The sequence below is a fragment of the Cololabis saira genome, chromosome 22 (genome assembly GCF_033807715.1).
Source record: "Cololabis saira isolate AMF1-May2022 chromosome 22, fColSai1.1, whole genome shotgun sequence".
Lineage (NCBI taxonomy): Eukaryota > Metazoa > Chordata > Actinopteri > Beloniformes > Belonidae > Cololabis > Cololabis saira.
The window spans coordinates 10,389,937-10,403,387 of NC_084608.1; the positions used below are offsets into that span (position 1 = coordinate 10,389,937).

At 40.3% G+C, this 13,451-nt stretch overlaps 1 protein-coding gene across 6 annotated transcripts in view; it reads left to right on the forward strand.

Annotated features, from left to right (window-relative positions):
* The window catches only part of ntng1a (netrin g1a), a 165,036-nt gene that overhangs the window by 74,154 nt on the left and 77,431 nt on the right, over window positions 1–13,451 (forward strand). For all 6 annotated transcript variants that reach the window (XM_061713659.1, XM_061713656.1, XM_061713658.1 and 3 more), the window contains exon 3: window positions 9,883–10,526. In XM_061713659.1, the coding sequence (XP_061569643.1) occupies window positions 9,883–10,526 (644 nt within the window). The remainder of the gene's footprint in view (window positions 1–9,882; window positions 10,527–13,451) is intronic.

Genomic DNA, 13,451 nt, shown 5'->3' on the forward strand with positions numbered 1-13,451 from the left:
CATTGCGAAACACACAAAGTGCACTTTTATTGGGCTAAAGTGATATTACAAGATGTGCTGGTCATCAGCACCGTATCGTCAGTCGCTCACAGCAGATCAAGCCGCGCCCCCGTGTGGTCAGAAGGGGTATTGCTCTGTAAAGTGGCTTGAAAGTAGTAAAAAAGGGACATGATGAAAAATGTAATTCAAACCTAAGCACAGCTTTCCAGCCGCCTTTATAACCCTGTCTTTCAAAAATTGATAATTAGACAAAGTTTTACTGTATTTAATGAGCTTTTAAAGGACCATGAGGCTACTTTAAGAAATGAGACTCATTAGCGCTACGACGACCGTCGGGGTTCCTGCAGCCAACAGCGAAGCCGGCACGGGAGCGCCGTTCAAATCAAGCTCTAAATATGACTTACAATGTTATCTTACCTGGTCAGTAGGAAATGAGCCATGTCAGCATCTGTTTTCAGTCCCAATTGAAGTTGAAGCTGCCTCAATGACTCAAACGCGTATCCATTTACTCGTGTGCCGCCGAGAACGCGCATGCAGCGTCATGTGACGTCACATCTGCAGGACAGCGCGGGAAATTCCGGTCCGGAATTGCAGCACATTTTGCCGCACACAGCCTGTTCAAGGCAACGGAGAGATACACTAGAGGGCTCATTCTTTTTGGTTTGGAACGCTTCATCTGACATTATTACTAGAAAACTTAAAACGTATACAAATTTTGTGAAAGAATAGCTGCTTTAAGTTATTTCTATTATTTTATTTGTATGTATGAAGTATTAATTTCTGTACGGATATAAAATGTTTTCTGCATTCAACTTAAGTTTGAGGATGTTTTTATGACTTTTTCTTCTTTCCACACGATTGACTATTTTATATTATAGTTATTATATTTAAAAACATCTGGAGGGGCTGGATTAAGATGATCCACTCACCTGTATGTCACTGTTGTGTCATCTAACATGTCTAAAAGTCTGTGTTTACAAAGCAGGAGAAAAAAAATCATTCCTCGTGAGCTCAACACCCCATTTAGTACTGTATTGACTGCAGCATATGAGATTAATTCAGTTCATCTTTCAGCATGCTGCAGTGCTGCTTATTTTTATTCCTCTAGTTGCCTTGTCCAATTGTCCTCAGCTATTCGACAACAACGTGGGAGGAATTAGAGCAGCTTTTTGATGGTTTGTGACATACTTGCTGGTACATGAACACCCACCTGCAAACACGCACACAGTCTTTGACTCTATCTCGCTGCATCACAAAGCTAATAATCGGATTAAGCCTCTGTGTGTTGGGCGGGTCGGTGGCATCTCTATTAGCGCTGATTTGGCGTGACCTATCTGCTCCGGCAACCACGGCACTGGCTTTGCAACGCAGTGGCGCCCACCCATCCTACCCATCCAGACCACTTATCATCACCCCAGGATTAACAGACACGTCTTTAGTCATTACGGAAATGCTACTGTTGTCGAGCCGAGTACTGTCAATTGTTTTAATGTGTGCCAAACTATTAATTCGCTAGTGGAAGCCTCATCGGTGCCCGACAGTAAAACACAGAAATCTGCCATTGATTTTCACGAGGCCGTATACTCAGCGTTTTATCTCCTTTCCCTTTCTCTGGTAGACTGGTGAAGTTATTGATCTTCATAAAGGCAGTATTTTGTCGTTAAGCGGGAAGCGGAGGAGACACTAATGAAAGGTTTTAACCTGGGTGTTGGGGAGATCACCGGACCAGGGGCCGGGGCTGCCAGGTGCTACACGCAGCAGATTTTCAGCTGCTCCGCCTCAGGGATCGATAGGGATACATCTTTGTCTGATTACAGAGATACGGTGGCGAGGCCGGCGGTTCTTGTGTGTACATTTGTGCATGTCTTCTCTGAATCCTTCACAATCATAGCTGAAAAATGGATTTACTTTAATTAGGCAAAAAGGAGTAAATAACTCTGTTTACCTTTATTTTTCGGCTTGAACAGCACCAGCTGGACTTTTGGGATAAGAATATTTGAAAGTGTGTATCGACTCACACAGCCACATCACGTACTGGTGAGGAGGTACAAGCAGTTATCTTTTGGGCTGAACTGAAAACTATTTTATGGGCTGTAGAGAAGATCCCAGTGAATATTCAGAGCGATGACATGTGGAGGTTTGATATTACATCGATTTAAAATGGTTGACTATGACATTTACATGTCATATGAGCAGCTATGTCCATTAAAATGACTGTATTTACACCAAATACAATAAAAAACATCACAGCACATCCCTCTTGTGGTGCAGCACTTGGACTGCTAAAACATTTAGTAACAGCTTTTGCCAGTGGCGTTGGCCCCAGCTGAAATCTGATTGGCTGCCTCAAGAATCCCTGTCCTGTCACACGTCTGTCCTTTGTCCAAGATGGGTATTGGATTATAGGTGGATGCAATTCCACACCCATACAGGTAGTAGCACTAATGCACTTGATGTGAATGTTTAGTGTCAATAAAACTTACTTCAGAAGAAGGTTTGAATTAAACAGCAGCAGAAAGAGAAGTGGAGATGAGCCTGCTTTTGAGTAGCATCATACAGACAACATTATTCATAGCATTTAATGTGTTATGGAGGTTTTGGTTAGTCACAAAAGCTTCTATAGGATGCCCTTATTGTGTGAATAAATATTTACTCAGCTCAAGTCTTAAAAATGTAAAATTAATAAGCAAGAGCTTCAGATTCATTAACATTAATTGAAGTTCTATTTATAGTCCACTTTCATACATTTGTACATCCGTGCGTTCCAAACGTTGTTTCCGTCACTCTCCATACTTCTGTACTGTATGTCGTTAGCGTTGGTGTGGTTGTTTAGCAGCACATACACCAGGGGGTAGGGATGAGTCAATCAGTTCTTAACAAACAGCGACTGTTTGGTGTTAATCTAAGGAAAAAACCTTTCTATAAATAAATAATAGATGATTTAGATGAAAAGATGATTTGGCTGTGGAGGCTGTTGGAGGACAGTGAACTTATTCATGTTCAGCGTTATTTGCGCTACGTCGGAGGAAACAAAAACACCAGTGTGAACAGTGGTACAGTATGACACCCCTGAATCAAAGTCATGCATGTTGAATTCTTTCATTTGATTTTACCAAAATTGTTAGTGAAACCTCTCAATATTTTCAGACGTCTGCCTCGTATTTGGTTAACAATTGAGTCACTACGCTCAATACTGCCCCCATGACCTCCAGTGATATTGCTCCGTTTTATTCGTAACATTAAACATCAAGGCAGAAAACACGGACAATACAAAAGCAGGATACAGACAGAAGGCTCTGTCCGTTTGTGAATCCATTTGAAAAGGACAGTATAAATGGACCTACTTGTGTTTTGGCATAAACATCAGCAAATTTGCTGTCAGCGGTTACTCTCATGCTGTGTGTTGTGCTGTGTGAAAATAAATGTGAAACTGTATAACCTTTTTTAAATGACATATAAAGTGAATTAACAAGGCGTGATTTGTAAAATGTGTAGACACTTAACGATTAAGTGAATTGTGTGCAAGAAAGTTGGATAAATAGTCAGGCTTTCTGTGAGAAATGTGGCCCCCTTTATGGCTCCTTATTTCCTAAAAATCCTATATCCGCCACTGGCAGAGCCGTCTGGGAGATTTGCGAGGCCCTGTGCGAAATGGCTGGGGGGGGCCCTCGTCCCCGAAAGTTTTGCGAAATTTTGGGGTTTTTCGGATCGGGTGTCTATATACCTTCCCCTGCTTCATCATCATCTGGGCTTGCCTGGAACGCGGGGCCCCACGGCTGCTTGAGACCCGGTCGGATCGGTGATTTTTGTAACAAATTTATCAAACGAGCCTTTCAGAGAGGCATTAAACTCTTCCATTTTCTTTAGTTTTTTTTTCTTTTTTCATCCCCTGATGGAAATTTCCTGAATCTGTCTCGTTCTCTCGACATTGTGTGACAGTTTGTTCCAACTTCACCGTCTGGATCAGAGCAGCTTGGTCTGACGCAGTTGTATTGAACAACAGACATGCGCATCATTGCACATATATTTATTGATATGCACAGACTAGTACACACTTAGGTCTGTAATGGAACGTGACTGTTGATATTTATAAGGGAAAAAAGGAAAAAAAACGGAAAAAAAAAATTGGAAAAAAATAAATAAATAAAAAAACGGCCCATAGCGCGAGGCCCTTTGCGCGCGAGGCCCTTTGCGCGCGAGGCCCCGTGCGGTCGCATGGTTCGCACACCCCTTGCGGCGGCCCTGGCCACTGGTCTCCAGCAACTGTTTCAATGGCAGCAGCAAATACTCTAACTAAGTGTGCTAAGAGCTACACAATTGTTTAAACAATCACAACTACATGCTAAATAGCTAATTTAAGCATATATAACTGGTTAATCCAGAGAAGCTGAATATTCTGTAATGATGCTCGCCACCAAAGTTTATGCCACAACATTCATCTTCTCCATTCTTTGTAGAGTATTAGTTTACTTAGTTTATCAAACAGCAGAGATGTACTTCTCCTTGACTTGTAAACATTCAATATTTAGCTTTCTTTTCACCCTCAAGACGTCTTGTATGTATGACTCGTCGTGTAGATGAATCATTTACAAATACAGTGCGCACAATATGCCCTTATGACCTCAACCTCCATCGTTTTCAGAAATGCACGCACGCCGTTGTCAGTTTTGATTTGGATATGTACACTTTAGCTGTAGAGGAGATGCATTTAATGTCCTTTCATTCAGCAGAATCAGTGCTGGTGAAAAACCTCAACTCAGTGGCCTGATAAATAGACTGGGAGTCTGGGTAGGGCGATGAGTAAGATAGGATGTATTTTTCTGTTAGTGGCAGAAAAACACATTTTACCTAAAACCTTACCCATGCCTCTGCACTTTGTTAGGTTTTGAATGGATGAAATTCATTCTTTTACTTGACTATCTTTAAAGAATAATTACAAAAGAGAAGTCTGGCTGTACAACGGAGAAGGATGATTGGTCGGTGCACAATAACTGTAAACATTGGTTCAAGGCAAAGAATGTGTTGGGTTCATAGTGACGTTTTGTCAGATTTGAGACATTTTAGAAGTTAATTTCAAAAAACAGCACTTGATTTAAAACCCATTCTTTGTATAATCCACAAGACCACGGACCTAACCGTGTACAGCAGTGGTTCCCAACCTTTTTTCCTTGTTTCCCCCCCTACTTGTGTCTAAGACCAGCCAGGCCCCCCGACCCGTACGTACTAGCACCAAAATAATCTTTAATTGAAAAAATGAACTTTAATTATGTTTTTGTTTACTCTGTATACATATGACTTTGTTTTTCTCCAATGTCACCAATGTATAAAATACGCACAAAAGGACATAAAAGGACATAAAAATATTTCTGAAAAATGTCTCTTTTAATATGAGATCAACATTTTTAACATTTTTCCTTTAACAACCTGTCGGAGTAGATTAAATGTTGAGTAATGATATAATAATAAAGAATGAAATCATTTCCTGTGTTTGTCACCAGTGTATAAAAAACAAAAAATATTCAAGACATTTATAAATTATTCCTAACAATGTCTTATGAATGACTCATTCGCAAATATAATTTTTACAACTGCATAATTTCAAAGCAGACAAAGTTTCACGCCCCCCCCAGAGATCTCTGGCGCCCCCCCAGGGGGGGCCCGGACCCCAGGTTGGGAACCACTGGTCTACAAGACGGTGTCCCTCAGTGACTGCCCAACAGCAACAACAAAGATGACCGTTGAGCATGCTTATCGTCTTTTTTAGACAGTGCCCATAACCTCTAAGTACACATAACTGGTACTGTCACTGCGAGTGATCACACGTCTGTCCACGTATTTTAGGGGGGACCAGATGCTACAGTTAATGGCACACCTAACCTCACTCCACAAGCTGGTGTACTCTAGGGATGGGCGGTATGGACTAATTAAATAATTTCTGGCATTTATCTTGATAATGATAAAAATGACGATAAAAAAAATACCAATTCAACTCGACCTTTTTAACTATATCTTTCTTTCTTTCTTTCTTTCTTTCTTTCTTTCTTTCTTTCTTTCTTTCTTTCTTTCTTTCTTTCTTTCTTTCTTTCTTTCTTTCTTTCTTTCTTTCTTTCTTTCTTTCTTTCTTTCTTTCTTTCTTTCTTTCTTTCAGGCTCATATCTATTTTTCTTTCTTTCGTTCTTTCTTTCAGGCTCATCTTTCTTTCTGTCTTTCTTTCTGTCTTTCTTTCTTTCTTTCTTTCTTTTTTTCTTTCTTTCTTTCAGGCTTCTTTCGTTCTTTCTTTCTTTCTTTCAGGCTCATATCGTTCTTTCTATCAGGCTCATTTCTTTCTTTCTTTTTTTCTTTCTTTCAGGCTCATTTCTTTCTTTCTTTCTTTCTTTCTTTCTTTCTTTCTTTCTTTCTTTCTTTCTTTCTTTCTTTCTTTCTTTCTTTCTTTCAGGCAAATCTTTCTTTCTTTCTTTCTTTCTTTCTTTCAGGCTCATCTTTCTTTCTTTCTTTCTTTCTTTCTTTCTTTCTTTCTTTCTTTCTTTCTTTCTTTCTTTCTTTCTTTCTTTCTTTCTTTCTTTCAGGCTCATCTTTCTTTCTTTCTTTCTTTCTTTCTTTCTTTCTTTCGTTCTTTCTTTCAGGCTCATATCTATTTTTCTTTCTTTCTTTCTTTCTGTCTTTCTTTCTTTCTTTCTTTCTTTCTTTCTTTCTTTCTTTCTTTCTTTCTTTCTTTCTTTCTGTCTTTCTTTCTTTCTTTCTTTCTTTCTTTCTTTCTGTCTTTCTTTCTGTCTTTCTTTCTTTCTTTCTTTCTGTCTTTCTTTCTTTCTTTCTTTCTTTCTTTCTTTCTGTCTTTCTTTCTGTCTTTCTTTCTTTCTTTCTTTCTTTCTTTCGTTCTTTCTTTCAGGCTCATATCTATTTTTCTTTCTTTCTTTCTTTCTTTCTTTCTTTCTTTCTTTCTTTCTTTCTTTCTTTCTTTCTTTCTTTCTTTCTTTCTTTCTTTCTTTCTTTCTTTCTTTCTTTCTTTCGTTCTTTCTTTCAGGCTCATCTTTCTTTCTGTCTTTCTTTCTGTCTTTCTTTCTTTCTTTCTTTCTTTTTTTCTTTCTTTCTTTCAGGCTTCTTTCGTTCTTTCTTTCTTTCTTTCAGGCTCATATCGTTCTTTCTATCAGGCTCATTTCTTTCTTTCTTTTTTTCTTTCTTTCAGGCTCATCTTTCTTTCTTTCTTTCTTTCTTTCGTTCTTTCTTTCAGGCTCATCTTTCTTTCTGTCTTTCTTTCTTTCTTTCTTTCTTTCTTTCTTTCTTTCTTTCTTTCTTTCTTTCTTTCTTTTTTCTTTTTTTCTTTCTTTCAGGCTTCTTTCGTTCTTTCTTTCTTTCTTTCAGGCTCATATCGTTCTTTCTATCAGGCTCATTTCTTTCTTTCTTTCTTTCTTTCTTTCTTTCTTTCTTTCTTTCTTTCTTTCTTTCTTTCTTTCTTTCAGGCTCATCTTTCTTTCTTTCTTTCTTTCTTTCTTTCTTTCTTTCTTTCTTTCTTTCTTTCTTTCTTTCTTTCTTTCTTTCAGGCTCATCTTTCTTTCTTTCTTTCTTTCTTTCTTTCTGTCTCATTTCCTTCCTTCCTTCCTTCCTTCCTTCCTTCCTTCCTTCCTTCCTTCCTTCCTTCCTTCCTTCCTGTACGTTGTGCGTGGATTTAACGCAGAACCATAAATCAGCTTTACACAAAAACGTCATCAACAGGAATTTATTGTTTTTACCGCGAGATGACAAATTCTTACCGTGGGGAATTTCTTTGACGGTTTATCGTGAACGGTAAAATATCACCCATTCCTAGTGTACTCACACCCAAGTGGAATTTTCCACTGCTCAGCTTCCTCCGTCTCCTTCCCATCACTGCTGTCCAGTGCAGACAGAAGCCTGTAGGGGACAATCCACAAAGGATATTAACGGGGGCCCTCCAAAAGTCAGGAGGCCTGACAGAACCCTGTTTCACTGTCACCTTGCCTTGGAGGACGAGGGAAAGAGTCGTAAAGCTTATTAGCTGAATGGAGCTGTTATCCCCACAACTTACTCGCTGCTTCGTTAGGCGGTCTTACACCAGAGTTTTGCTTCTCTCAGTGTTTCTTTCTCGCACAGACACATGCACACACAGGGTGACGTCTCCCACCTAATCAAGTAGTGGATTATGTTGTCCTGATAAATTGGAGCTTGTAGCACTTGAAAGGTCCTCTTGGAGGAGTGCCTCCTCCCTCTGACAGCGAGATCGAGACCCCCGGGGAGCAAGGAGAGAGAACATTGCCTTGTAATGATTTGTGGTAAATTGGACAAATGTTTTGAGAAAGCCCTCCTCCAAGCAAGTTGTTTGATGAATTTAAGCTTCTGGAGAAACTCTGAAAAGCATGAGGGAAAGTCACACCTGGGTCAGGGTCTATTTATCTGAATGAAGGTGGTAAAAATTATTTAATAAAATAGTGTTTGAGGTTTTACTTCTTTTTATCACTGATGAACTCTCAGGCAGAGCAGAGTATTGTGATGTCTACGCTCAGCACAAGCAGCTAGGCGTCTTAATTTCAGCTCTGTGAATGACACGACATGAAATTAGTTGTTACATGGTGTGACAATGCAGTGGAGAGGGGGGAAAGCACGCTAATGACAAGAGCTAACTGAGGTGTTGCTGGAGATAAATGTGCAACACTGAGCTAAGTGGCTTCAAATATTTATATGCGAATGCACTCTGCAAAGCATGTGCACATTACACGCTCAGTGAGATTCAGCTCCTCTTGTGCAAATCTCAGCAATACTTTCCGTCTGACAGAGTAATGCTGCGTGTGAGTTACAGTGACAAGTATGTGAATCCTTTGGAATTAACTAGTTTTCTGCATTAACTAACCATAAAATATGATCTGAGCTTCATTTAGGTCGCAATGATAGATAGACATGGTCTCTTTAAAAGCTGCTAATAGACAAACAGTTATCATTTCTTGCATCCTTATTGAACACAACCATTAAAGTGCTGTAGAAAAATCTAAAGGAAACCTTGCAACTAATAGCTAAATATTCAAGCAAGCACTTTAGGTATCTGTGGACCAGACCTGCAGGACATTCAGAATTAATTCTTAACCGTTCCTCTTTATGAGACTGCCTCAGGTCCGACACATTTGTAGCATGTCTATTGTGAACGGCTCTCTTTAGGGGCCTCTGGTGCAAAGGATTGCACGGCTTTCATACTTAAAGATGGCGTACGTCAAAAACTGGGAACGTATGTGTGCACAAAAATGTTCAGATGTATGAATCTATGCTTCCGCATGTACCTTTACTTGATACATCCCAACGTGCCACTAGGACTGCTTTTTTCTCCACAGCTTAAATAGAGGAAAAGGCTAGAATGACCACTCTCGGTAAGATAAATTGTCTGATGAGACAGTCGTCGTTCTGGACCAGCAGGTTAGGGTGGTCCTTGAAGGAACGCTCCCTCCCTCCCTCTTCAGTGTCTTGTAGTTGTGCCAAAGCTCCTGTTGTACAGTTACACACGACCCACACTGCCATTTATAGGACAGGAGGAGTTGTTAACATTGTCTATTCTATAACTCATCTCATGTCAGCTGTTCTTAAATAATATGTTCATCTGACACTGTTTTCTTCTCAGTGAGAATGAAAGTGCATGTCATTCATCAATTCAAAGAAAATTATGTGTGCAACATTTTTGATGTTTGACATTTACTGCTCATAAACCCAAAACCCCTCTCACCGATTTATTTGAACTGATGAAGTCTTCATGATCGAAGGTTAAACATTGTCAAGAACAAAAAAAAAAAAGCAAGTCCAGCTGCCTTGTTTCAAGCCTTGAGCGTGACTTGTTACATCTTCCAGGTTTTCATTGCATTCTCCTCTGTTTCCTCTCCTCCTCTGCAGGAGAATCCTTACATGTGTAACAACGAATGTGATGCCACCACCGATGAGCTTGCACACCCTCCGAAGCTCATGTTCGATATCGAGGGTCGCAACCCCACCACGTTCTGGCAGTCCACGTCCTGGAAGAAATACCCCAAAGCCCTTTTGGTCAACATTACTCTGTCTTGGAACAAGACCATCGAGCTGACCGACGACATCCTCCTCACCTTTGAGTCAGGCAGGCCCGAGCAGATGGTCCTGGAGAAATCGCTAGATTACGGGCGGACCTGGCAGCCCTACCAGTTTTACGCCACTGACTGCCTGGATGCCTTCACCATGGATCCCAAGACGGTGCAGGATCTGACTCAGCACACCCTGCTGGACATCATCTGCACCGAGGAGTACTCTCGCGGTTACGTATGGAAGAATGACAAAACGGTACGCTTCGAGATCAAGGACAGGTTTGCGCTGTTCGCCGGGCCCCGGCTCCACAACATGGCCTCGCTCTATGGACAGCTGGATACAACCAAGAACCTGAGAGACTTTTTTACTATCACCGATCTGAGGATCCGCCTGCTCCGGCCCGCCACGGGCGCTACGATGGTCGACGAGAACAACTTGTCTAGATACTTCTATGCCATTTCTGACATCAAAGTTCAGGGCAGGTAAGACAAAAAGTCCTCAGTATGCGTGTTATGTGGCGTTCTTCGGGTGATAATGTAGAGATCATTCAGTAGATTGACGCCTAGGGTTGCAAAGGGGTGGAAAATTTCCGGTAAATTTCCGGAAACTTTCCGGAAACTTTCCATGGGAAGTTAAGCTGGGGAATTTTGGAAATATTCCAAATTGGAAACTATGGGAATTTATGGGAATTATTGGGAATTTATGGGAATTTATGGGAATTAACTGGAAATTGGGGGTAATTTAAACAAACTGTATCATATCCAAACATTAGCACCTAACTTAACAGCTAGCTAGCTACTGTGTTAATACATTTTTATTTAATATTTGCAAGTTAAACATTAATACCATTATAGATCAAATATATTTACCCCATAATATTATCAAAACTTACTTGACTTTATATAGTCCGTGGGCTCAAATGTGTGGCTTCAATAGTCTTGTGCTTTGAGCTCAAATGTGTGGCCTCCAGGCTTCAAGAAATCACCTGTGCATGTGATGGAGGAATGCACAGTGCCTGTAGGGGGCGTGGCCTCAATAGCCCTGCAGTAAGCAATGTGCTGCGTGCATGTGATTGAGGAGTGTACTTGCATTAAATCTGGTTGTTTTAGCCAAGACTATGCTACAATATATTTCCCCCAACTATATTTAAGTTCCCTGTTAAGGGCCAACCTTCAATTCTGTAAATTTCTTATTTATTCCCGTTAATTCCCATATATTCCCATTAATTCCCATATATTCCCGTTAATTCCCATATATTCCCGTTAATTCCCATGGAAAGTTTCCAACTTTGAAAATTCCCGGAATTTTGCAACCCTATTGACGCCTCAGTCGGTTTGCTGCGGTTTCATTGCAACTGTAGCTGCCCAGTTGCGAGAAAAATGCATTTACCGTTAACCATTCTTTCCAATTAAGCCGTGGATCCATTACGCTGTGCAGAGTTCACCAGTTGTCAGCATGTCTTAATTAACCAAGCTGCTTACGGTTTGCTGAAGCAGCCTATTCTAGACAGCAAGTTCACTCAGCTGTCTCGTGGCCTGTGGAAGACATCAGATGCAGGTTTTCAACCGTCAGGTCACTGCGCGCTGTAATTAGTGTTTGATTTACAGAATCCACAGAAGGTCATATAACATGAAAACAAGGCGCTGTCATGCTGTTAGCAGAAGTACCGACAAAAAGCTTCTTCTGCTTCGTGATGCCACTCTAAGAGTCACTGGGGCATAGACTTAAGTGGATCTGTTTTACACTGTGTGGTTCTTCAATTTAACAGATGTGCATGCGGTTGTGGGTTTGAAGGGATGAGCATTTAATTACTCGTGTTTTACTCTCCATGCATGAGAGACTTGCTGTGCGGTAGCACAGAGTGGCAGATCGTCACAACAATTCAGGGAAGTGAGTAAAAGTGTTGAAGTGTCTCTGCCGGATAGGGATTGTGTTGAAATGTGCCTTGGCTTGAAGATAAAAACATGCAAATCTTGTTTAGAGGCCGCACACTGCATTTACTGTAAGAAAAATAGCTGCCTGGAAAATTAAATCACAATAAAAAAATCCAACATAACAACAATCCTTTGACTTTGTCTGAAAAGAGGTCTTTTAGTGAGTCAGATTTAAAGGAAACTGTCAAATCACCAAGAATCACCAAATCTCCAGAGCAGAGCAGAATTAACCGGCCTCCCTGACTTTATTTTTATCCAACTTCACATAATTTTGTATTTGTGATACCTCAGATGTGGCCAGAGCAACTAGGGCTGAAACGATTCCTCAAATAATTCGAGTAATTCGATTACAAAAAATGATCGAGGAATTTTCTCTGCCTCGAGGAATCGTTTAATTTATTTATTTATTAATTTTTTTTGTTTAATTTCACCATCTCAAAGCCTCGTATTACGCCCGGACCACATTTAATGCGACAACGCGCTGACGCTGCGCCGTACATCCATGCGCTGCGCACGTTAAAGGGGGGAGAAAGAGGCGGCGGGTATGTTTGGTTTTAGTAACATCATGCTCAGGCAGTCTGCAATGGCCCAGACGGGAGACACATGTAGTTCAGTGCTTAACTTTTATTTTTAATCCACTCTATATTCTTCTGGTCCGTTCCCCTATGTTGCCCCTCTAAAGCCAAAATTATTGTTCCGCGTTAAATCGATGCAGAGCCTACGCCGCTCTCTGGCCCGGCTGGCGTTTCCACGGCTACGCCGTAGCCTACGGCGTAGGGTACGCAGCGACGCGCACCATTCTGCATTGTTGTAACGCGGAACCATAAATCAGCATTTACCCGGTATATAAACCTCTGTTCCCGCTACAGTTTTAACTAAAAGAAAAGGCAGAAAATGTCAGAAAAATAAAAACGTAATAAAGCTAACTGGGTAGTTTTCATTTCATTTTATCTCTGTAGTCATTCATGGAGAAAACAAGCAGCACTGGTGCCTAATGTGCTCCAATACAGCAGGTCTCATCATTTTATTTTGAACACTGCCAAAAATCTAACTTAAAACTTATCTACAACTTAAAATTTGCATGACACAAATGACAGTTCAATTGAAACACGTGGGAAAACACCTAAAATTTTAAGTTATGTGTGTTATCAGGTGTAATGGCATTTTTAGGTTAGAAATAAGAACATTTCTTGGTAAAATCCTTAGTTTTTTGAGTGAAGGCAGTGAATTAGGTCAACTGGTGTAAGTTTAGGTTTTTTAAATGCACAGCCATGAACCTACTGTATTATATAATTTAGTCTTGATGTCAATTAACATCTTACATCTTATGTATATTTATAATTGCTCTTTAACTAAACAAATATATGTTTTATCCGATTACTCGATTAATCGATGGAATTTTCAGTAGAATACTCGATTACTAAAATATTCGATAGCTGCAGCCCTAAGAGCAACATTGAAATATGTTATAAC